A 25,056-nucleotide genomic window follows, 5' to 3' on the forward strand; every position below is an offset into this window, starting at 1 on the left:
AAGTTAGAAGATGAATCACTTTCTATTGTCCCCAAGACTTAAGACCACAAAGGCAGCAAATACATTATTATTAAATATAATAATGTGGGAGAAATGGCTCTGAAATACAGAATCTTACTCCTATACAAATAACTTTACAAAAAGGAATCGTCACTGGAAATGGTGAGGGTTTCCAGGTTACAGCAGTAACAATAAGATCAATGGTGTTGATAGCTTTATAATTAATAGCAAAATGAAACAAAACAAAAACAAAAACCCTAATTAAACAGAAAGGCTAAGGCTGAAGCCACTGAATTTAGAATCCTAGATTTAGCCCTACGTAATTTCAGGAACATCATTTCACATATTAGGAACTTGGTTCACCATTTAAAAGGAGGAGCGTGATTAAATTATTTCTAAGGAATTTCCAGCTCTAATTCTCTAACACCTTGGCATATTAATATTAAAAAAAAGAAAAACTGAAAATGTATTAAGTCCTAGAAAATTCCTCAAATAAAAAAGCAACTACATCTTTAGATACTAAAGCAAGGTATCTTCCATTTATTAGTAAAATGTCTTGTCTCTACTGACTAGAATTCATCAGGGTATTTTTGTACACATTCTTCTGGCTACCTATAATGTACACATTCCAAACCCAACTGTTTAACCCTTATTTATCTCTTTTCAATCTTAGCATATATGTCTCATCTTCAGTGAGACTGGTCCTGACCCCTAACATAGAACATAGATCCCACCTATTTTAGGTGACACACTTTTTTTGTGACTTCACAGCACTTACCACAACTTCCCATTTATATAATTATTTGTATTATTTTGTTCAATGTCTGTCTCTCCTTTTATAGTGAAACCTCCAGATGGGAAGCAACATATCTAGGTCTCCCCCAAACCCCCTCAACTGTTTTATGTCCAGTCCTGGTACATACAATGCCTAACACATAGATGAAATTCCTTTATGTATTTGTTATATGAAGGAACAAACAAAGGAATAAATGAGGCAGGCATCAAGAATTGCAGATGATCGATCACATGAGGAAATGTTCACGCACTTACCTCATTAAACACAGGATACATGACTGCATAGAGGGGCATAGAAACCATGGAAGTGGTCTCAGCTTCATTCTTCATCTCTTCCATTGTCATCCTCATTCAAAAGCCAACTACAGTAGAAAAAGCAGTGCTAAAATGCAGAGGAATCTTCATTCACTGCAGTATTTCTTCTTTTTTTGTGTGATAAAAGAATACGGCACAAAATATATACTGATCTGATTAAAAGGGAAGAAAGAACAGAGATTTACTATATTAAGGGAAAACTACAAACACCAATAGCTTTATTTTCCTGTGTTCCTATCTTATGAAGAGCTGATTTGCTAATGTATCTTACTTGTGAAGGTACTCCTGATCAGTGAGCCATCTCTTTTCCTCCTCAGACTCAAGAATCTGCCTTTTCTTACACTAATTTTCCCTTGTTAGGTACTAATTCACAAAGATGTGATTCATGAACCCACTCATCTTCAACTAAGAGAGAGTGCTCCCTGAAGCACCATAGAATAATGACGCATCTAGTTCCCTCATACACAAATACAACAAAGTATCAACAAAATGTCTAATTATAGCATTTATATAGCATTTATACGTAACGTAAAACTAGAACTATGAAATATATAAAGCATTAATATTTACAGAGAACTGCCTTAAGAATTAAGAAAAAAAGAATTTAGGTGGTTAGATTAAAATCTTTTTGCTAATAGCTCACTGATTTTGCCACCTAAAAATAACAGAAACATAGCCAAGCACCAAAGATTTAAAGAAAATTTTAAAACTGGGAAAATTCTATCAAATGCAGTCTATTTGGGGGAAAATGTTATTTAATTTTGCCAGTGGTATTTCTGAATCTTTGTCCAAATGTGGCATAAAAACTAAGTAGAGAGATCCATTGACACTGTTAGTTTAGAATTAAAATACTGAGAGTTCAAAAATATAAGAGAGAAATTTTGCCTTAAAGAGCTGAGGAAATATGCTGGGTTTTAAGAGAAAGTCACTATCTTTATTTGCTTTGGTAGGCTAAAAGATGAGCCTAATTCTAAAGTGAAAGAGTAGTATTAGTGACATACCATATTTTAAACAATGTATATTGGTATATGTATTTAAAAACCATCAATTTTGAATAATTTCTACCATTTATAAAGCATTTTCAGATCATAAAACACTTTTAGTCCTCACAGTAACTTACATTAACCGCCATTCTAATCTTATGGAAAAGCAAGTTCTGAGATGATGACTTGACTAAGAACACACATGCAGAGGATCAAGACTTCATCCTAATATTCTCAATCCAGAAATAATAATTCCACATAAAAAAACTTAAGTTTGAAGTAGAAACAAAGAACCTCAGCATACCTATACCCAAGAAAATACCCATTCACTGAATAAATGTGTGTTAAGCACCCACTCTGTGCAAGATGCAGTGGGGGGTGATTAAGATTTGGTCCTGATCATTAAAACTTATCTGGGCCAGATGTGGAAGACCTAAGCAGTTTAAAAGATATAATCAAAGGCCCAGAGTATGTAGACCTTCAAAAAGCTCTAATAACCTATCCCATTTGAGAACTGCTTACTATCCTTCTATAATATCTACCAGTGAAGGGGAATTCGACACCTATGCAAACAGTTTAGTCCCATTTCTGGTAGTTCTAAATATGGATAATTTTTCATCTGGGGGCTGAAAGCTACTCTCTGACCTCACAGAACCAAATAAAGAAATAAAAATAAATAGGCCAATTCCTAAGTTTTATTCCATAGGGTAAGAGAAAACTATTACCTGATCAGATCACTTATTTAAGCAGATTACTTTGGGTAGACTGTTAAGGATAGAGGAACATACACTGATGGCAATGGCAGGGGAAACTAAGAGACCTAGTACAGTTACATAAAAGACTAAGTGGGCCCAAGCAAGTAGCAAGAGGAAGAAGGTAATTATCAACTGCTATCCTGCTGTTTCTATTTAACTACTTAATTGGCCATTTGGTAATCTACTTTTCCCCCTTAGAAATAAATTGTGAATACCTTTTCATATTAAACTTAGGGGAAAAAAGGGGGCTGAAATTCAGGGATAGTAGTCAAAATGATGGATATGGATGCTCAGCGTAGACAGTAATTGAAGGCATCAGTATCAGTGGGGAAAAAAAAAAAAAAGTGAGAAATAGCAGAACCAACACCAGACCTTGAAGAACTAGCTCATGGGTTAACAGGGGGAAAAAAATCATTTGTTCATGTAACAAATATTCTTCTTTACCTATACAGAATTAGGCCTAGGACTAGCTACAGAGCAGTGAACAAGACAGTCTCTGACCTCATGGAGTTTATACTATGAAAGGAAAGCCAGAAAATGAACAACTGTCAGTCTCACAAGGCAGAAGTTAGGATGCTATACTACTATGGGAGAACTGGGGGAGACAACAAGCATCACAGAAACCAGGTGTTTCAAAGAGAAGGTGGTCAAAAGTTTTACTGCTCCCGAGCATGGACAATATTTTTTTAAAAAATTATTGGATTTCTTGATGAGGTCATGAATAATGCTTAAAGAATAACATCACTGAATACTGGGGAGGGGGGGAGGAGAGAACTACCTGTAGGACCTGCAACAGTGGGTGAGAGAGGTGATCTCAGTAAAAAGGAGGTCAAATACTAAAGTGGGCTCAATTGGACCATGTTTGTCTTATTCTTTTCAGCACATATGTATCCCTTCATATATAAAGGCAAACAGAAGTGAAGGGATCAGTAAAAGTGGCTAGAGCCCCTTTCAGAACTCCTGCTGGCACTAGCAATCTATCCCACTAAACCTGTTGAAATACTTATTTTTTCCCTTTTGTAAATAGTGGCATTGATTCTTTTTTTTTTTTAATGGTGTTGAATCAATATTATCATCCCACATCAGGAAAGTTTCACTTAAGATATTTATGATTCAAATTTAAGGAAAACTAGACACATACATATGTACTTCTCTCTAAAACTAACTTACAGTACTATCAGCTACTATTATTAGTCATCAAGAAGTATTATAGTAATATCATGAGCTAAATAGGTGGCTGTCCTACACCACACTTACCTACCTTTTAATATTGTCCCTATGGAAGATGTTCCAAAGAACCAATTTACAACTGAACTTCTCAGAACACACTATTCACAAATTGCAGCCACTCAGTTTCATTAGTGTTTACATGAGATTAAAAACCAACAATTTCAACAAGGCTTTTTTTTAAATATTAAATTGTTCTGCCAATTTTAGTTCAAGTTAAAATAGGCTGTTATTCCTTCTATATGCTTCTTTGAAATGGTTCAATGGACAACCTGCAATTACTCCAAGCAACAAATGCCTGTTAACCTAAAGAGCAAGGGTCAACTGAGCTAAGCAAGGGCTAGGGCCCTGTCCCTCTGAGAAGGTTTCTTCCTTTCCCCATGGGTGTGGTCAGGCCCTGGGCAGCACATTACCCAAGTTTTAGCTCTCTTAGGCATGCTGGTTTCTGAGATGAGTGTTGAGCATGCATGCAGAGCCAACTGAAGATTAGTAACTCCCAAATCCCAAATCTAGAAAGGCCTTAAAAAGTCCCCTCATCTACCATGTAGTACAGTAGAAACCACAGTCCAAAAATTGACTTGTCATGGTTATAACTGCTAAGTAATAATAAATAATAAATTTAATGTGGGTATGGTGGCAACAGGGCAAGAGCTACTTAGTTGCCCATTTCAAACATGTTGCACAGGGGGAAAGTTTTCAGTTTCAAAGTAAGCTTTGTTTCCCAAGGAATTAGCATCACAAAATTTTTTTAAAAACCACAACTACAGATGTCAATAACTTATGACAAAAGGTTATACTTTTAAGCAAATTTTTCTTCAAAAACACCCTCTGTGAAATGGGGATACCATACAGAGAGAATACAGGCAACCTATTCATTATACTTTCCCCTTTATTTCCTTGAATGTTCAAAATAGCACTGCTAATTTCTGACACAAGATGAGTAAGTTTTACATATCTTCCTGCACTTAAGACCTAAATTATCATTTGTTTAGTGAGAGGAAAACAAAAAGAAGTTCTTGACCATCCCACAGCCAAACTCAGTCTTAGGAGTTTCTTTCTGTCCTGCCCTGCCCAAGAACCAACAGGAGTCTGTTCCTTTAAAGAAATCTACTCAGCTATATCTCAGGGCTCAGAATCAGCATTTCCTTAGAGAACCTTATTTTAATCCATCGGGGCAGGATATAATTCTAGAGCTCAATTTATTTACTCACAAATATAAGGAGTGGACAAACAAGTCTGGTACTGAAATATGAAGTTCTTGGGGAGAAAAGAAGGCTCCTAAGTAAATTCTCTTAAAACGTTTGTAGGCAAGTGTATTTGTCTTGTTATTCTTCATAGTCAAATAAAGAATTAAGCCCTCTCACCTGATCTTAAATTCTTGTAATTCCTTTAATTTCTCCTTAAAGAGGGAAAGTTTTATTTATTAATTGATTTTGGTTGGATCTCCAATCTGTTCATGAACATTTAGCTAAAAGAGGTTTATTCATTCTAACAGTAAGCAGAATTCACATTTATGCCACCATTTACAAATATATTTCTCCCCCCCCCCATAGAGACATTAGTCAGTGTAGAAGGCACACAGCATTTAAGTAATAATTGTTGAATGAACAAATTAACAAGATAAGAGATGGGCAATTTATAAGTTGAATCAGTCTTGCTAATATCAAGCCTAGCAAAGCAAAACATAGGTCACATTTACCAGATTTTACTACCTCTTGCTATCCCAAGCTCTTCCTAGTATAGTAAGCTAAAAGAATATTAGCATCAGATGATTAACTAAAATCAGAATTCCAACAGAAATTTACATGAAAACCACACAAAACTAAAGAAAAATAAAACAATCAGATTATACATTCTAATGTCTTTTATTAGGACTGCGGGGATATCTTTTAGATCAGGGGACAAAACTGGAATATAATTTAAAGGTTCACAAAATTTTCGAAGCGCAAGAATTTCCAACATTCTTCAGCAAGGTTAGCCTTGCTTTACACGTAAGCAAGATCCAGAAAGTTATCTAGCTTTTAGCACAAAGCAAAACTTTATCTATGGGAAATGGTGCAGGAGTGATGTAGCTTCCAAATGTTGGACAACCTAAGCCATCACAATCACTTCAGTGCCTATTAAAAACATTCCCAAGATGAATCAATCAGAATCTCCAAGATAGGGTCCAGGAAGCTATATTTTTAGCAGACAACCCTGATGATTCTAGGTTGAATAGGACAAGCTGGAAATCACTGGTGTGGAGAGAACAGTGCCTAGAGAGTCCGAAAAACTAGTTGCGAAGGCCAGGCTCAGGGATATGGATAAAACTAATACCTGAGACATGAGTTCTTTTGGTTCTTTGCGGAAGTTTCACATTAATGACTGGCCTTGTTTTCCCAACAGAAACAAAGAGGGAATAAAATTATATCATTTTAAAGGCTCTGGTATTCCACATTTCAGTTAATAATAAAATTTTATTACTATGATCTACCACAGGTTCAAAAGTAATCTCATGGGAAATCAAAAAAATTTTTTATCAGATCACAAAAACTATTTATGCATTCTAGTAATGAGGTCCTCCCCAATAGTTAGTTGATTCAAGGCTTCAAGTACCTGACAATTCTTTGTGTTCTCTCAAGCACCTGGAATTATCAATCATACCCATCAGACTCCTAGAAAAACTAAATTTATTCTAAGGCTATGTAGCTCAGTCTAGCCATTTAGCTCAGATGAAAAGATGAGTCTGATAATCACAACCTACCTTTTAGGGCCTTCTCACCTCAAAATGTAGCCACTTGCAAACAAGAGACAAAATGTTTGTCTCAGAAGAGAAGCAAGCTCAGAAAAAGGGAGGCAGAGGCATAGGGTTCGGTAGGAGATCCTACTTAGACCAAAATAAGCTTAAAGTCTTCAAGATATACCTACATCCCTCTCTTTCCTCTGCAAATTATATTTTCTATAATTCGAGGTCTTCCATACAGTTTTCTTTTTTAATAAGGTTATGCAGAACTCTATCTCCTTGAACATGCACCATGGCAGTTCATTTTTTTTACTGAATTGTCCATATAGGAACATCTAGAAACAGTCCCTTGATAATGATTAAGTATAACATATGACACTGCCACCATATTTGTTTATGTATGTCAATTTTTTTTTTCTAGATGTTTTCAAAATATCAGTGGATAATTTGTGCACAGCTATGGAAAAAAAGCCCAAGTATTAAGGTCTGAAAACTAGGGCTCAAATTTTGGTACTGTCACTATAAACAATCTTATCTCTGGGCAAGGCACTTCAGCTCTGCATGCTTTAGTTTCTTTTTTAAAATGGACAAAAAATGAGCTGCATACATGAAAGATACGTGGTTAGAATAAAAGATGAGGTGATTTCTAAATCAAACCATAAAACCTCTATATTAAATACCTATAATCTACAATGCACTGTTTTTGCACTTTTAAATAACTATTTAAAGAAAGCATACATTCCACTACGAATTATCACATCATTGGAGGTCTAACCTCTCGATCAAATTTTTAAAGGCACCCTCACGATTATAATACAATCTCCAGGTATTTGATACCACTAACTGGTTGAAGGACTCCAGCTATGGTTTGTTAAAAAACAAGATCAAAAAGGAGTCTTCAATCTGTTAACAGGATTGACCAAACAAGCATTTGCTAAGCTATTAATTAAGAAGTAACAGAGGTTCTAACTAAAACATTATCAGAAAGCTAAGATGTCTTGGAAGACAGTTAACACTGGCAGATTAGAACACAATGATCATGAAGACAAAATGCAAAAGTGCTCTAAATTTAACTCCATTCTCTTTATCATTCTTTGTTAATTCCCACATCTATCACAGATAGATACTCCTTTACTAATAAGCAGACTTGGTTCTAAACATACACTTAGAAAAGTCACTTAAAACTTGTAATTTAGTTTTCTATGGAATATTAAGATTCTAAAAAGCACTTCCAAATTCACAATGTTGCCTACAGAATAAGAGGAATAGGACTGCTTTCATTACACTTAGCTTATGTTAATAGTACTGTCATTAGAGAGAAAATAATAAGCATAGTGATTCTAGAACTACAGTTCCCTAGATTCAATCCTGGATCCTCTATTTACTTGATCTGGGGCAAGTTATCTAGTTTCTCTGTGCTAGTCTTCTCATCTATGAAATGTCAATAATAGTCTCTCTTAAATTGATTTGATGATTCAACAAGTTATTACAGATAAAGTGTTTAAAACAGTGTCTGGCACATAATAATTACTCAATATTAGCTATTAAAACTACATTTTAATCTAAGATGAAATATCAGATCTCTTTCTGGAAATCAGGTCTCCTGCAAAATCATCCAGCCAGGCATCTTAAGGATGCCTGAAAGATAAGTGATTTTAAGCCTCTTTAAAACAGCAGAACTTGGGATCCCTGGGTGGGGCTCAGTGGTTTAGCACCTGCCTTTGGCCCAGGGTGTGATCGTGGAGTCCCAGGATTGACTCCCACATCAGGCTCCCTGCATGGAGCCTGCTTCTCCCTCTGCCTGTGTCTCTGCCCACTGCCCCCCACCACCCCCTCTCTCTCTGTCTCTCATGAATAAATAAATAAAATCTTAAAAAAAAAAAAAAAAAACAGAACTGTTTTTCAAATACAATATTTTATCAAGAGAGATAAAACACACTAAACTGTTCATTTTTCCAATAAATGGATGAAGTAACTGGTTTACCAACCCCTCAACCCCTCCCTTTTATAGGGGTTCTTTAACAACGCTCTAGGACAATCAGGACACAAGCATTATAAACAAAGCATTACTAAGAACAAAGGGGAATGAGTGGTCCCAAAAGTAAGGGTAAGCGCTGGCAAGCCTTTCTGGACCTAGACTTTTCCATAACTCAGTTCTACATCTCATCTCTCACTAGTAAATTTACCCTTACTCTTGTCACATGCTTACGCATTTAAGAAATTTAAATGTAAGACTCTAAAATTTTAAAATGAAAACAACCATTATATAGTATTTCATCCAGTCTCCAAATTTTACAGAAAAAAATGTCCACAGAAATTCACACTAAGAAACAAAACAGAACGGTGATAGACAATTTAAACAAATATGCTACTAAGCTACTATAGCCTACTGTACAGGACATGTTAGTCTGCCAAAGAAACTACTTCTAGACTAACCTGCCCTGTTCTATGTCATCCATGGGTCAACCTGCTTACAGCCAAGACCTCCAGATTCCACACAGAGTGTTTGAAAACTGAAGCAAGCAGCAATGGGACTCTGACTCAAGGTCACTCCAAGTGGTACTAAGTAGCACAAATTTATGGATCCTCAATTTGGTGCTGCTGAGACCTCCAACTCATTCACCTTAAAAGTTAACTGCATCATGTCAGTGTGTGCACCTGCATATTTTGGAGAGCATCGTTTCTTGGGGGGTGGGAGGAGTATTGTTTCTTAACACAGAAATCTATAAAATGGACAAGAGTTAAATTTTTCTACACACGGATGGACAGTATAGAGCACTAAATTTGAAATAAGGACCTGAGTTTCAATTTTTGCTCAGCTTGGTGTTAGCATGTAAGTTATTGAGAAATTAATGAAAATAATAAAGTGCTCAGCTTACATGGTTATTAAGAGTACTAAATGCATAGGAAGTACTTAATACAGTGGCTGACACACAATAAGCATTTAATTCATAGTTATTGACATTTTAGACAAAATTCTATGCACCTGACATGGCAATAGGATTGAAGCTAGGGTGAGGCAAACCAGACCACCTAGAGCACACAACTTAGCTCTGACTTCTGTGAGAGAGTGCCTCCTGAAATTTTGCATCCTAGGCACCTTGTTTACCTCACGTCAGTTCACACCTGCAGAGCACACACAATGACAACCTCTTATTGGTATCACAGTGTCACAAAGGCCACTTTACATAGCATATTTAAAAAAAATTTTTTTCTTCCCCATTTGCCCAATGGAGGCATAAATAAATTACTTGGACCACCAGAAAAAAAAAAAAGTTATATAACATCCAAAGCAAGTTACATGGTTTTAAAATACTTAAAAAGAATTTGGTCAACAAGTAAATTTTAAAATTATCTGTCAAGCCTATGTAAAAATTACTTTTTATTCTCTCCATGTAAATAGATCAACTTTAATAGAGAAAACTGTAGTCCAGAAGCCGACTGTGTAGCAGACTGAAATTAAGATGCAAAGATTTCAAGATAATTCATAAAAGGGCAAAAACCTAGTATAATAAATAGCTGTCAACAAAACCAAAGGACTTTTTACCCATGAATTACCTGATAGGAAATGGGAACAATAATAAAAGTAGCAACTGGCTTCTAAGATATTTCTGTACAACTAATTCATTGTTAGTTGGGAAAATAGTACATCTCTTTAGTTGTGACAATCCTTAATTTTTCTTTCTATTCCAAAGCCTAAATTTTTGTTGAATCCTAGCCTGAACAAAATTTAAATGAAAACATTTGTTGTAAGGTAGGAAACAAATTCATCCCCTTGAATATGTTCATCTTTTGTTATACAGTTCTTAATCTAGTAACTCATGAATCAAATAACGCTCAACCGAGTAGCCATTAAGTGTGAGGTACATCTTTCTATTTTCCTCTTTATTGGTAGTTGTGATCTCTTTTGTTTTAATTTCTCCAATATAATGCTAACGCTTTCTTTTAAAATCGCTTAGAAATTGAGCTAAACTTAAACCTTCATACTATCCCTGCTGTTCTTTATGCTTGAAGGTACGATTTAAGGAGACTGTACCACGTGGGTTAGGCCCACCTACTCTGTATCACTTAAAATCTTAGATACCTACCATTTATCTTAATAACTCTTAATTGCCTAACGTCCTCTATGAAATGCAATGTATATTTTCTTCACCTTACCTTCCAAAATTTCTTTGCACCAAAACACTGACACAAGGCTCTCAAATGCTGATAAAATTGTTAGTTCCAGATAACAAATTCACTGGGTCATTTGTTTAAAGCTAGGTGCTAATAAGGACAAGGTTTTACCTTGATGATAGCCATTAACTTCACTTTTAGCTCCTAAATGATCTCAAATACAAATGCTATTAGCACAAAAACAAAAGGATATCTGCTTGTATATACTGTTCCTCTTGTAGCTTTCCTTTCAAAATTGCAATTAATTTTTTAAGAGGGCACACCAAACTTAAGATAGCACCTCACAAATCTGGAGTTTTGACAACTTTGCCAGAATGCCGATTTTATTATGGATAAAGACATCCAAAAAAGGATAGATATTTCTGAATAAGTGACCACAGCAAAATTCAAAGTTCTCTGGAATTAAATTAATTAAACCTTGCAACATTGTGAACTGGTATAGGGAGCATTTGCAACCTAGAGGCCAGGTCTGACTCATCTACCATTCCCAAATGGCTTTTGTCATAGTAACCTTATATAAGTCCAAGACGACAATATGGGTGTAAGTAACATCGTAGGGTTTTGTCATTCCGTAACTCCAACCCCACCGGAGTTCAGTTCATCCTGAAGATGGCTGAATAAGGCAGGAGGTGTGTTTCAGTACCAGGGACCAAACAGTATGTTAGAGAAACTATACATTTTTTTTTCCTTCTATCAGCTCTGACCCAAAATTATCAAATGAACTGATGCAAGCAGAAGTACTTAATATGTAAGAAAAGGGGTAAAAGAGGTCAAAAGATAAAAAGAAAGAAAACTTAGAAAAAAAAACATTAGAAAGGCTAGGTAACCCATGTAAGTCTTCCCATCCCCTTCTCTTTTGTCCCACTAAATGAAACCACATTAAAGAGAAGTTTTTATTCCTTTCTCCATTTCCTAATAGCTACTGCAGTTCTCTGCAGTCTAAGTCAGCAAGTCTTAGGTGGAGATGTGGTGATGAAAAGTCAGAAAGAGTCCGTGCCCTTCAGGGTGGTGCAGTCTTTCAGGGAAGAGAACAATAAGGAAATACATGTCAAGCTGCCACTTTGCATAACTCCATGAGCATACCTGCCTCATGTTATACATATACTTACTGTATACAAGCTCAACACACATGCTTACATTTTTTGAAGAAAAACAAAAAAGAAAGAACTATTGAAATCCCTAAGTGATCATAATTCCAATTCATGAACATAAGCCCCAGAATGAAAGACAGGGCAGACCAGGGATCTGCTATTCCCCCCGCCACTTAAGAGCCACAGTACCTCTATGAGCAGATCATTTCTGTGTTATACATATTTCTTTTCCCACATGGCTCTGGATAACAAGTCATATATATCACCTACTACTCACAGGAAAAGTAATTCTATTAAAAGGAAAACTGGCTGGGTGAAAGTTAGGTTAGTCTCCAATGTAGTAACTCCCTAAAAGATTTTTTCAAGTGAATTTGAATATAAGTAATTTTTGCCTACCATACCAACCTTACCATCTAATATAAAAGTTCTTTTTAACTGCAACTCTAAATTTAACTGCCCTCCAATAGAGCTCAATCATTACATCATTTTCATGGCAAAGATTTAAAATACAGTCTCTTGAGTGAGGCAGCCTGGATTCAAATCCTAATTCCATGCAATTACTCCTTGTATAACCTCAGGCAAGTTGCTTAAACGCTCTATACTTCACTTTCTCTAATTTAAATTAGGGATATTAGTGCCTCTACCTCATTGGACTGCTCCAAGGATTATATGACGTCATGTGACATGCTTAGTGTGATGCCTGGCACTGAGTTACTGCTCAATAAATGCTATCAGATTATATCCCAGTTCATTCCAAATTTTTAAGGTAACTTCACACATAATATATACTCAGTAATATTTGGCAAAGAAATGAACCAAAGTATCATTATGTAATCTATACTTACTTCTGGTAAACTTATTTCCAAGGGAATGGCCTGAGTAAACAATAGTGCCTATCATTTAATATACTGCACTGCTGTTACCCAAGTAATTCATAAACTTGCTGCTAAAATCCTTTTTTCCCCCCCTTTCTTTTAAATAGCAACAATTGATTCTAAGCAACTATAGAAGAGTAAGATTGAGACTGTATAGACTCAACTCACTTTTTGAGCAGTTAAAAAAAGTTAGTCAAACCAAAAATATAAGGGCGATCTTGAAAAGTAAGATTTGGGGCAGCCCCGGTGTCTCAGTGGTTTAGCGCCTCCTTCAGCCCAGGGCACGATCATGGAGACCCGGGATCGAGTTCCACGTCAGGCTCCCTGCATGAAGCCTGCTTCTCCCTCTGCCTGTGTCTCTGCCTCTCTCTCTCTCTCATGAATAAATAAAATCTTAAAAAAAAAAAAAAAGAAAGAAAAATAAGATTGTATATTACACTTACATTGGAGATGCAATATTGTAGCTAAAATTTAAAAACTGAATTTTTCAAAAAAAAGATAAAAATAAAAACAAAAACTGCATTTTTCCTCTTCCTACAGACAAAAATAGACCAAACTACATTGTTTACCTTTCTGCAAATAAATTATTTCTAACTGCTGCAATTAAGGTGTTTTCATTGGTTACACTGTGCATGTGTCCTAAAAAAATCAGTATCTAAGGCTCTTTCTGTAACATTTCAAATGCAGAAACATACATATGTGCATACAAATAAAATCACACTATTTAACTTCAAAATCCCTTTTATGGTCTACTTACCATGAAATTAGCTTAAAATTTTTAGTAATATTCCCTATCATAATGACCCTAATAATCCAAAAACATGTAAGCAGCAGTACTTCAGATTTATCCTCCATATATTGGTTATACCAGGTAAATATGAATTTCTTGGATAAAAAAAATCAGTAAGGAAATAACATAAAAACTGACTTTTATAAAAAAATTCAGGTTAGGACTTATCAAAGACTTACGCTTATTAATGAAAACTGGGAGCATTATCAAATTTTAAAGCCAAATACCAGCAATCATTTGTGGACAATCTCTCGTGGGAGAGGGAATTGGTAAATCCATGAAAGCATATAAGGTTACAGCAATTCAGAGCTGTTCAATTTATTCTATGCTATTATTATAGTACTGCAAAGGATTAGAGAATGTGTTTTCATGACCAAAACCTAACACAAAATTTATCCCTGAAATTTAGTTTGCATGTTTTAAAATAATGATCATTTTACTCTCCTAAGTATCTGGTTTAAAGCAAATAAAGTATCATCTTAAGACCCAGTGAAATATGAAAATTTTCTAGAAACCCAAAATATAAGCCCCTTTGAAATAAGCACTATTCAATTTTACAAAGTCACCTTGTTTAAAGCAGATGATACTACAAGCAAAATTCAAAGGAGATATCATGGTTAAAAACAAAATGAAAAAAAAACAAAAAACACAAAAAAAAACAAAATGAAAAAACAAAGAGAAAAGAAAAAGCATGGATTCTGTTCAGGACAAAATGAGATCACATCAGTAAAGCACAGAACCCATTAAAAGTTAGTTTCCTCCACATTTGTATTTTGTTATAATGAATGCTGTTTGCAAAAAGCAGGACAGGGATAAGATCTCCAAAATGCCGTTACACAAAGCTTGCTGTAATAGAAAAGGACTCCTTTGTCATTTCCCTATAGAAAGCAATCTATCCTGATTTTAGAGGCCTCCAAAAAGACCAAACATCTTTCTACAAATTATATAAAATTTCTATCATAAGTCCTTTCATCTAAGGGTGTAAAGCAAGTCTGTTTTACTTGTTTCTGTATTCCTGTCCCTAACAGAGTGCTAGAGGCGTGTGCATGAATGCACTCATTCATTCAATCATTTACTCACTTATTCAGCAAGTATTTACTGAAAACTAACTCCAGGCCAGATATGCGTTAGTGAGGTAAGGCACATGACAAACCAGAGGGCCTTACCTAGGGAGCTTATAGTCTAGTGAGGGAGAGACATTTATCAAACAAGTAAAAAAACAATTAAGTTCCTGTTGTGATGATGCTACAAAAAAGTTACAAAGCATGGTGAAGATATACTGGGAACTTACTATAGTAAGTTCTAGTTTCAGGAAGGAGGGGTCAAAGAAGGTCAGGAAAAGTTCCCCTGAGGAATGACATTTAAATGAGATCTGCAAATGAACTAGGAGTTGGTCAGATTTGGGAAGGGGAGAGGGTGCAGTCCCCAGGGAGATGGAACACAAAGAAAGGTTCCCAAATCAGGAAGGAACTTGCTATATAGTAACTGAAAGGTGCAGTAAATAAGAAAGGCTGGGGATAGGATGGAAAGCTGAAAAGGAGGCAAAGGATAAACTGCGAGCATTAAAAAGTAAGAAGGTAAGAGAATTTGAATATTTAAGTCATTTTAAGTCCTTTTCTCGTGTGAAATAAGTAATTTTAGGAACTGGGTCTTCATTCTATAACAGTAAGATCTACAGTCACAAGACCTGGATTATGCCTTAATCCCACCAGTCACTAGTTACATGACCTTACGTTTAACCAATCTGAACTACATACACTGTAAACAGGTACTCAATTATTTTAGCTACTGGGAATGCAGTAATACAGAGTCCTGTTCTCATGAACTTCTACCCTTAAAGACAGATGCACATGGGAAACATCCTAAGGCCTGTAAGAGATCCAAAAGCTGACACAAGGCTCCTGCAAAACCAAAACTGAGAACAAATGTGGATACTGGTGAACTACAAACTACTATAAAAATACAATTATACACATAACTCTGGGAACCCTAAATTCTTCAATGTGCTGAGATCTAAAGTGACCACAGGGTACCAGCCTGTGACTGAAAGATGATAAATACAATAAAAACCTTACTCCATCATTAAATATAGATGAATTATCCAAACTAGGATGGACCTCAGAGATGAAGAGTAATGATAGAACTGAACCCAGAACAAAAAAACTAGCATTAAATTAATTTTACTGGAGGATCCCTGGATGGCTCAGCGGTTTAACACCTGCCTATGGCTTAGGGTGTGATCCTGGAGACCCCGGATCGAGTCCCAAGTCGGGCTCCCTGCATGGAGCCTGCTTCTCCCTCTGCTTGTGTCTCTGCCTCTCTCTCTCTCTCTGTGTCTCTCATGAATAAATAAATAAAATCTTCTTTAAAAAAATAAATTAATTTTACTTATTTCCAAATTTTCCTGTAGTTCAAAAGCTCATTCCACAACCTCATAGCTGCATGCCAAAAGTTAGAGAACTCATTTCACACTTCCCTCAACAAAAAGGAAACACCTCCTGTGCTGTCTAGAAAACATGTTAACATTTTTGCTTTACCATCACTCACTCATGTTCAGTTTGAAGTCCATGTAAACTACCATTTCCGTCTATAACATAGCATGGAACCAGTTATCCCCACTGGTTCATTTGGTTAGTTGGTCTTCCTTCCTTGTGTACTGCATTACTCATGGTGCTACATTACTCTTATTCTTCCTACTTCTTTCTATAGGATCATATTCTACTTTTAAGGTCATACTAATTTCCAGACCATCTTAACTTCAGTCAAAGGGGAGCAATATGCAATATTACGATCCTAGAAAGTGTTTTTGCATTCAAAAGTCATACACTGTAGAACCTACGTTTGCAGAGTACATTCAAAAAGCAGCATATTTCAGTGGTCAACTTACATGACACTAAACCACGATTAACTACTAGCTATCAGTAGATACTGAATTACTGTATGTAAACAACACAAAGGAAATCCTCATGTCAAAAAACACACACCTAAGATTCTATGAAAGATAATATTCATAAGCTATGAATGGTCACACTAACAATTATAAAGGAGAAAACTGTGTTACAAGCATACTGCTCTCTGCTCAATAGAAAATATAAATGTGAGGCAGCCCAGGTGGCTCAGCGGTTTAGCGCCTGCCTTCAGCTCAGGGCGCGATGCTGGGGACCAGGGATCGAGTCCCACGTCCGACTGCCTGCATGGAGCCTGCTTCTCCCTCTGCCTGTGTCTCTGCCCCTCTCTCTCCTCTGTGTCTCTCATGAATAAATAAATAAAATCTTAAAAAAAATGTTTAAAAATAAAATGTAAATGTCCAATTTTTCCCATTCTTTAAATAGGATGAATTAAAAGTCATGGACTAAGCTAAGAAAAACTCACCAACACACTGGAGTCCAGAAAATGAGGGGGACAAGGAAACAGGAGTCAACAACAACAACAAAAAATGTGATGCTACTTCCAAGAAATGCAACGTACCCTCTTTTCTAGTAAAGGAGCACAGTCACCTCTCCTGATGCTTTGTGACTTGAACACAACGTAAAAAAAATAAATAAAAAATAAGTCTTGTGAAAGAATTCCCACACTACCACTGCCGGCTCTACTCAAGTGAGAGTAGCAACAGTCAGCCCTAAGGTAGGGAGGGAAAGCGGTGTATCTCTTAAATATGAGGATGGGATGTATTTTGACATTCTCCTAGGTCATTCTCTACCGTTTGAAATGTAGTCCATCGCTTAATACATCCGTAAGTCAGCTGCAACTCAGTCTTCTTTTTCAAAAAAAAAAAAAAAAAAAAAGTGTGTGTCCTTCCTTCATGGAGGAATTTCTCCAACTCAGAAAACACACACACACACACACACACAAACTCTTCATCTCACAAAGGGCTCCTAAGAAAACCATAAAATGCGTTACTCTGCAATCTCCCCCTACTCACTTCAAAAAAACAAAACAAAACAAAACAAAAAACACCCAACCTCCCTGCTCTTTCTGGTGAGTGGGCACCTCTGAGTCAGAAACTGGATTATATAGGGCAGCCCGGGTGGCTCAGCGGTTTGGCGCGGCCTTGAGCCCGGGGTGGGAACCTGGAGACCCGGGTTCGAGTCCCACGTCGGGCTCCCTGCGTGGAGCCTGCTTCTCCCTCTGCCTGTGTCTCTGCCTCTCTCTTTCTCTGTGTGTCTCTCTCATGCGTAAATAAATAAAAATCTTAAAAAAAAAAAAAAGAAAAGAAAAAAGAAAGAAACTGGATTATGAGCGGCTTGGACTCAGACCTGTCCCCAGGTGTGTGACCTTGGGCATGTCGCCTGTCCCCTCGGCTTCTGGTCGGCGCCTGAGAACAGAGTCTCTGAAAGCACAAGGGGTGTAAAGGTACCTTGGGAACTGCCCCCCCCGGGGGTCAGAGGCAAGACCTGCCTCCGGAGAGGGGCCACGTCAGGGAACTGGACCTGAACCCGCAGAGCCCCGTCAGCCGACGGCGCACTCTTCCTCCCCAGAGGGCACAGCCGGGGTCACCCCGAGAGCCACTCCCCAGCGCCCCTCCCCGCCCCTCCTCCCCCAGCCGACCTGCAAGCGCAGGGCAGCAGCAGCAGCCACCTCTCCGCGCCCCAGGCCACACCTTCGGAGGACCCCACCCCAGGCACATCCGCCCGCTCCCTCCTCCCGGGGCACCCGAGGCCACGCTCGCCTCCCCCTCCCGCCCCCACCTGGAGGAGACTTCCTGGAGGCGTCCGGGCCCGAACCGGGCAGGCGGCGTCTACGAACCCGCTTTCCGCCGCTCGCGCCGGGGACCCTCGCTGACGCCCAGAGGGCCCCGCTCCCCGCCGCGTCCGCGCCGCCCGCCACAGCCCAGCCGACGGCCCCCGCGCGACCCCCGCGCGACCCCCGCCCTCTTCCGCGCCGCTCGGGGCTCCGCACCCCGGGACGGGGCGGCCACACCTTACCGGCAACTGAGGCACTGACTTCACTTCCCACCTTCGGAGCCCTCTTCAACTCCCGGATCAATTCACTCCGGCGACGCCGGAAGGACCCGAGAGGAACCAGGCGTTGTCCGGAATCCTGCCCGGCCGGAGTCGCGCAGGGGCCTTTCGGGACTTGTAGTCCCGCCAGCCGCCGTCGGCGGCCATTCCGACACGGGCCGGACTACGACTCCCGGCAGGCCGTGCGGTGGAGCCCAAGGCGATGGGTGGGGACAGCTCTAGCCAATAGCAGGAGAGTTCCCTGCCTTTGCGGGAGGAGGTGAGACGCGGAGAGAGGGTGTCGGAGAGGAGGAGGAAGGGCGGGGTCAGCCCTCACCTGCACCAATCAGGGTGCTGGGTCGGCCCTGCGGGCGGCTCACCCATTGTGGGGGCGGGCTGGCAGGGCCCAGGAAGGAAGGGGGTGCGGGGGGGAGGTCCTGAGGAGGGTAACGTGGGGCGGCTGAGCCGCGGACGCTGCACCGAGCGGGGAATCGCCGGGGTGGAGGGAGGGGAGGGGGGATGCGTCCAGGCCCGAGCAGCGGCTTCCCCGATCGCGGACGAGCCCCGGGCACGCCAGGCGGCGTCGGGAAGGGATCGGGTGAGCCTGGGCTTCTCGAGGAGGCGCCCGGGGCGGGGCAGGGCAGGAAGCAGCTGCAGGTGTGAGCCCGGCGCGGGGCGGGGGGGCCCGGGGAAGGGAAGCGGCCGAACAGCTGCAGAAGCGCAGGGAGCGGGGAGGCTCGGGCGCAGCCGCTTCCCGCCGCCGCCAGCCGGGGCGGCCGCAGGAGCAGCAGGGGGAGGAGCGACAGCCGCCGAATTCGCCAACTGGAGGAGCGGGAGGCGGAGCTTGGGTCCCTGTAGCAGCCCGAGGCGCAGGCTGGACTCTAGTTTCCCGGGAGAGCCGAGAGCAGGAGCTCGGGCGGAGCGGAGCGCGGTCCCGCGAGCATCGGCTCCAGCATCCCGCCAGGGGTTGCAGGTGTGTGGGAGGTAAGCGTGGGCGCCCCCTCCGCGCGGCCCGCGGCGCCCGGGAGACAGCGACTTCCAGGGGAATCCTCCGGGCGCAGCTAGGGTCTCCGACTCGGGGTAGGGACCCGGTGCGAACCCTCTTAGATGAAATCGGATGTGCATTTTGGACTTTGTAAGGGGGGGGGGGAAGCAAAAGGTGGCTTGATTCTGGGTATAAAGGGCGTGGTTAGTGGTCTTTGGTGTGAGTTATAGCATTAAAACTGTTCTGGGAGATGTTAAGATTGAGCGAAACCCTGCTAATTGAGGATGAGGTGGATGATATCTGGGTAGGTGCGCAGCTGGCAAAAAGAAAAAAAAAAAAAGATTTTGTCATTGATACGGAATTACTTCAAAACTCTTGCACTAGGAAAATAACTTTGCATTTCTTCTTCAGTGTTTACCCTGTGCGTTGCTTTATCAGGTTGTCCTGCGACCGACCTGTTTTCCAGGGCGGTTTACCGCAGGTTCCCAAAATTGAAAGGGATTTGTATTAAGGAAGCAAATGCAGGCAGGAATAATCGAGATGACCAAACCTATCAGAAGTATAACTTTGCCCGCAATACCGTAAAACCGCTTTGATGGATGGATACTTAGCTTTCCTAACAGCGGCTCTAGGATGTTGGAACAAAGACTAGGACTCAGCCTACAGTGGGAACATATGGTGTACTTCATTGCCGCTCCTTATCCTCTCTTTTGGGGCTGGTAATTGTACATTTGGGGAAAAAAAAAAAAACTAAAGTACAGGAAAAAACTGTGTGAGGATCTTTCCTGTTTAGGGAGTGTGTGCTAAATGATTACCCCCAGTATGTGTTGTGACGGGTTTAGGCGTAAAACACATGTAATAGTATCATAAAATAGTAGTTTATTCTTAGTGTTAAACCATGTGCAATTTCTTCGAATGTTATCAAATACCTGTGGATGAAAATACGGTCTTAATACTAGGTATAGGTGAAAGTCACACCTCCCTTTGTGTAACTATCACAAAACTGCAGCCTTTTTGTTTTTTTTTTGGTTTTGTTTTTTTTTAGAAAAGTGTGTAAATAGCTATTTTTCCTTTTGTTACAGAGGTCTTTCAGATTACATGGCTTTTAATCATAGTAGCATATTGCAGCACATTTTGCTCTGAAATGCTTTCATTGTGACAGTTGTGTACTCCCGGGTCTGGGCGAATAATCTGGGTTTTTTGTTTTGTTTTTTTTGTTTTTTTTTCTACCTAGGATCAATACAATGGAGAAATTACCTTTTATTTTCGTGTTTGCATGCTTTCCTCACTTACTTAGGATTTTCGGATTTTATTTTTGTGACACACACAAAATTCCTTTTTGAAAAGAAATGGCCAGAAGGAATTCTGTTCACAGGTTAAAGTTCTATCCTACTGAGTGCTACTTACTGATAAGCCTAAATGACTTATCAGTGTATTTACTCCTCCCCTCCAGCACCCCCTGCCACATTCTTACACACCAGAGAAATATATAGATGGACAGATCTTAGAGAAACAGCTGCTTTTAGATTGTCCCCGAGCAGATCAGGTATTAGAAGCAGCAGAGCTTAGAAGAAAGAAAAAGCAATAGCAGCCACTAAACTTAGCCATGATAAGGATCTGAGATTATCTTTGCTGTATCACAGGAGAGCCTATTAATCCACATAGCTGATGAGACCCTATGTAAATGATCTTAGGAGAAAAAAAAAATGGATACTAGAGTATTGTGAGGCTTGGAAAAGATTGTTTTTACCCTTGCTATTTATGATAAAGTAGATTCTTCTGAGTCAGGGTCTTAGCATCTTCCTTAGTCTCTGGCACTGATTGATTTTGTAAAATTGAACACTTGCTGTCACTAATTTATTTACCCTGTATAACAATAATAATAATACTGGGAATATTGAGAATCAGTTAATAAGGAGCTGGGATAGAAAAAATATCAAAACAGTTGAAATTCAGATGTACTTTGAATTAGAACTATCTCTGGGTCCTCTGCTGTGAGGTATCATAGAGTCTCATTAGGAGTGGGATGAGTTTGTAGTATTAAAGTACTGGATTTTTTTTTGCCTGCTTCCAAGATTTGAATACCCTTTAATTTGTCACTGAAAAGAGATTGGGTTCCTGTATCATTTGGGAGTAAGACCATGTTTTTTTATAAGGGAGAAAATCCTTAGCAATGTATAGTACTTGGGTATTTGTTACCTTGAGCTTGTGTCAAGAGATTTTAAATTGATATTCACATTAAATCTCAGATAATCTAAAGACTTCTTGACTGTATGATGTTATTGGTGTCAAGATGATTCTTTATGTGACAGTTTATAATTTTATGTAAAGCACTACCTAGGTTAAAGCATATTATTTATTCTGCTCTTGATTTTTACTACTTGCGTATAGCTATTAGCATATGATATGATGAGAAAGAAAAACCAACAGAGTGCAGAATGTCTCTCTGGAACGAACAATGCTCTGGGGATCACTGTTCTTTAGCCAAAAGACTTCGTTAATTTCAAATTACAGTATATTTTGAACTTTTTTAAAATTCCAAATTCTGACTGTAAACTTACTGAGTGAAAATAATTGAGTAGCATGGATTTCTCTTTCTAACAGGAGGATTCACTGATGCATGCAGCACAAAAAGAACAAGACTTAAAGGTTCAAGATCAAATGGTTTTGATGTGTTGGGAAGGTGATTAATAGAAGGGGATAAATATGAAAAGTACCATTTGATAAACAGTTTGAGAAACTGTCCTTAGCAAGAGAGAAAAGAGATTCCATCTGTTTTGTTAAATGCCTATAAGTGGTTCCCTGGGTTTTTCCCCCCCAATCATTTCCAGAAGCTTAATACCCATAGTGAGAAACAGTACTTTCCTATATTGTCCTTTTAAACAGGAGTCAGACTGACATTATTTCATTAGATTTTGAGTAATCATGGGTTATTAAAACAAAGCAAAAAAAGATCTTCTGCTCATACATTCACTTCTAAGTGAATGAACTATTTGGACATAATATTAAAAAACAAGTAAAAACCTAAAAGGGGTTTCCCCACCTTAGTAACAGAGATTCTTGAATCAGACCCTACAGAGGAGCAAGAACACCGCCCCCCCTCCTTTTTACAGCAAACTTCCAAGGGTTAAGTACTGCTTTGGGGGATCAGGATTAATTATTATACAAAGGTAGGGATTTGTTTTTGTTTTGTTTTCAGTCTTCTGATGTTTTCGAAATTTAGTGCTTGAAGTTCAGTAAGTGTGTTTAAATAACTAGATTATTAGCTCCTGGAGACAACATACCTCTTTCCTATCTCCTGCTTATTCTGAGCATCCTCTCTGCTCAACATGAAGAAGTGGCCCTATAACCGCTTACTGAATTAAAACTAAAAACTAAGATGTTTTTAATGTACACATTGAGACATTTTGCATTTTGATAGACAAGAGTTAAGTTGACCTCACAGAATAATTACTATACATTAGGCTTTCTGAGAATGTCTTTGTGCTGGTTGGCCTTTGCAAAAATGTCCATTGGGCCCAATTTCATTCACATTGTGTGAGCTGCAAAGAGTGATGTACAATTTTGTGTGCCAACATTTCTAAATTCATCCCAGAGATAGGGAATACGGATGAGGGGAAAGGGCTCTCTGATTGGTGGCAAACAAGGTCTGCATTTTCTAGCCAGGGAACCCTATGACTCAGTACCCTTTTACCTGAGTAAGGTACCTTTGTTGAAGCTTATTCATGAAACACATATTTCATTCTGTAAAAAGCGAATTTGTTCTTCCATTTTTCTTATCATTTCTTAAAAAAACAAAAACAAAAAACAAGAAAGGAAGGCAGACTATATTTAAACACATGTGGAGCTGGGCATTTATTGTCTTTTGCATTCAGCCTTCCAGAAACAAATTAACCTGATTAGTGTTAGAATGAAGAATTCAAATGCGATTGTCCTTTCATTATTATAAGACCTGGAGAATTCGAGTTAATTACAAATGGTTTTTTAGTAGTAAATTTAATAATAGCAGATATTTAACTGCCTTTTCTTTACTTTTTAAACATCTTTCCAGCATGCAAACAGATACAGATTGGCTTAGAATCGATGATTAGCCTTCATTCTTCATGTTGCTTCGGCATTACTCTTCATGCTTAGCATTGTGCCTTGTATAGAGTTAGCTGAGTTCATAACTGTCTTCTTCACAAGATGCTTAGTAACTTCAGAACTGAGCTTCATTTGCCTTTCTATTTAAGAGCCTTATAGAAAGTCTGTACTTGGTAACAATTGGTTTAATATTTGACAACCTATAATGAAACACTGTTTTACATTTTTCACAAACAGCTACAACTAGAAAAGTGATTTTTTTCTTAGACAACTGTTTTAGCACCAAATGCAGCCCTTTGCCCACAACAGTTGCTTAAATAGAGCTAAATATAAATATTGGTGTCTACTATTGACTTTGTGAATGAATGGAGCAAACATTGCTATCAATTGCAACCTTACATATGAGTATACTTTAGATATAAAGTTATTAATTGGATCCCTTTTGGAGTTTGGTCTCTCTTTGCCTCTAAAATTTTGCTGACTTAAAGATATACCTTTAAGTAACATTCCCCACACACTCATACATACTTTCTATTTTCTATGACTTTTCTTTCTTGACACAGAAATAGAGACTTAGAGGAAAACAGATAAATGTAATATGAGGCTTTATTGTAACTAATATTTTTAACTGGTCTTAGGTGTTCAGTTTTTAGTGAAATGGTTGCATCCGGAGGCCTGCTTCAGGCTTATTAAACCTAAATTATACAGGCATTTGTCATCTTTGAGCAAGCATGGGGGAGGGATGAATTCTGAGATTTGGCATTAACAGTGCTCAGTGCTAGCCTTCTGTACTTCATAGCTGCTGAAGTGTGCATGGTACCTCCAGCTCCAGCCATTGCTTCAAGACCTCCTCCTGGTTCTGCCTAGGAAAGGAGCCTTCTGAGCTCCTCACCACTCCTAATTTAGTGTGGGAAGGAAGGCAGATGGAATTTATTTTGATTTAATAATCTCATTTTCCTAAGTGTACTGTTTTTCCCAGATCTATCTCATATCAGAGTTGTCAATAACAGTAACTCGAGTGTCACAAAGTGATATCTATTGCACAATCTAGCAATTTAATGAGCACCTAACAACTTCAAATCCATTTCCCTCCTAGCAGCTTGGCTTCTTTTAAATGGGCCCGGAACAGCTCACTGCAGTGCTTTTGATATGTTGCCCACTTTGGATTGCTTCTGTTATTTTCTTGATGACCTAAATTTTGCTTTGAAAAACTAACTAGTTTTATTTAAGGTCTTTAACCCTATGTAACTTGAAGAATTAATAAACTTTATTGTTTTTCCACCTTTTAGTAATGTGCTATAAACACTGTATTATGATGT

At 38.8% G+C, this 25,056-nt stretch overlaps 2 protein-coding genes across 6 annotated transcripts in view; one reads left to right on the forward strand and one right to left on the reverse strand.

Annotated features, from left to right (window-relative positions):
* The window catches only part of PDCD10 (programmed cell death 10), a 41,390-nt gene extending 22,597 nt beyond the window's left edge, over positions 1 to 18,793 (reverse strand). The window contains exons 1-3 of one of the 2 annotated variants that reach the window (XM_049105627.1): positions 18,655 to 18,786; positions 17,986 to 18,059; positions 1,051 to 1,262 (exon numbers count right to left, since the gene is read on the reverse strand). In XM_049105627.1, coding sequence (XP_048961584.1) covers positions 1,051 to 1,146 — 96 coding nt within the window. In that variant the 5' untranslated portion in view covers positions 1,147 to 1,262; positions 17,986 to 18,059; positions 18,655 to 18,786. Of the gene's footprint in view, positions 1 to 1,050; positions 1,263 to 17,985; positions 18,060 to 18,654 lie in introns of both variants that reach the window. The other variant, XM_025425491.3, reaches the window with a different exon arrangement.
* Positions 18,794 to 19,117: 324 nt separating this feature from the next.
* The window catches only part of SERPINI1 (serpin family I member 1), a 76,311-nt gene continuing 70,372 nt past the window's right edge, over positions 19,118 to 25,056 (forward strand). For 2 of the 4 annotated variants that reach the window (XM_025425488.3, XM_025425487.3), the window contains exon 1: positions 19,412 to 19,653. Coding sequence is in view for 1 of the 4 variants with exons in the window: in XM_025425485.3 (XP_025281270.1) it covers positions 19,189 to 19,267 (79 nt within the window). In the remaining 3 variants the exon portion in view is untranslated. Of the gene's footprint in view, positions 19,268 to 19,411; positions 19,654 to 25,056 lie in introns of those variants that run through there. The other 2 variants (XM_025425485.3, XM_025425486.3) reach the window with 2 other exon arrangements.

Source organism: Canis lupus, chromosome 34, assembly GCF_003254725.2.
Source record: "Canis lupus dingo isolate Sandy chromosome 34, ASM325472v2, whole genome shotgun sequence".
Classification (NCBI taxonomy): Eukaryota; Metazoa; Chordata; class Mammalia; order Carnivora; family Canidae; genus Canis; species Canis lupus.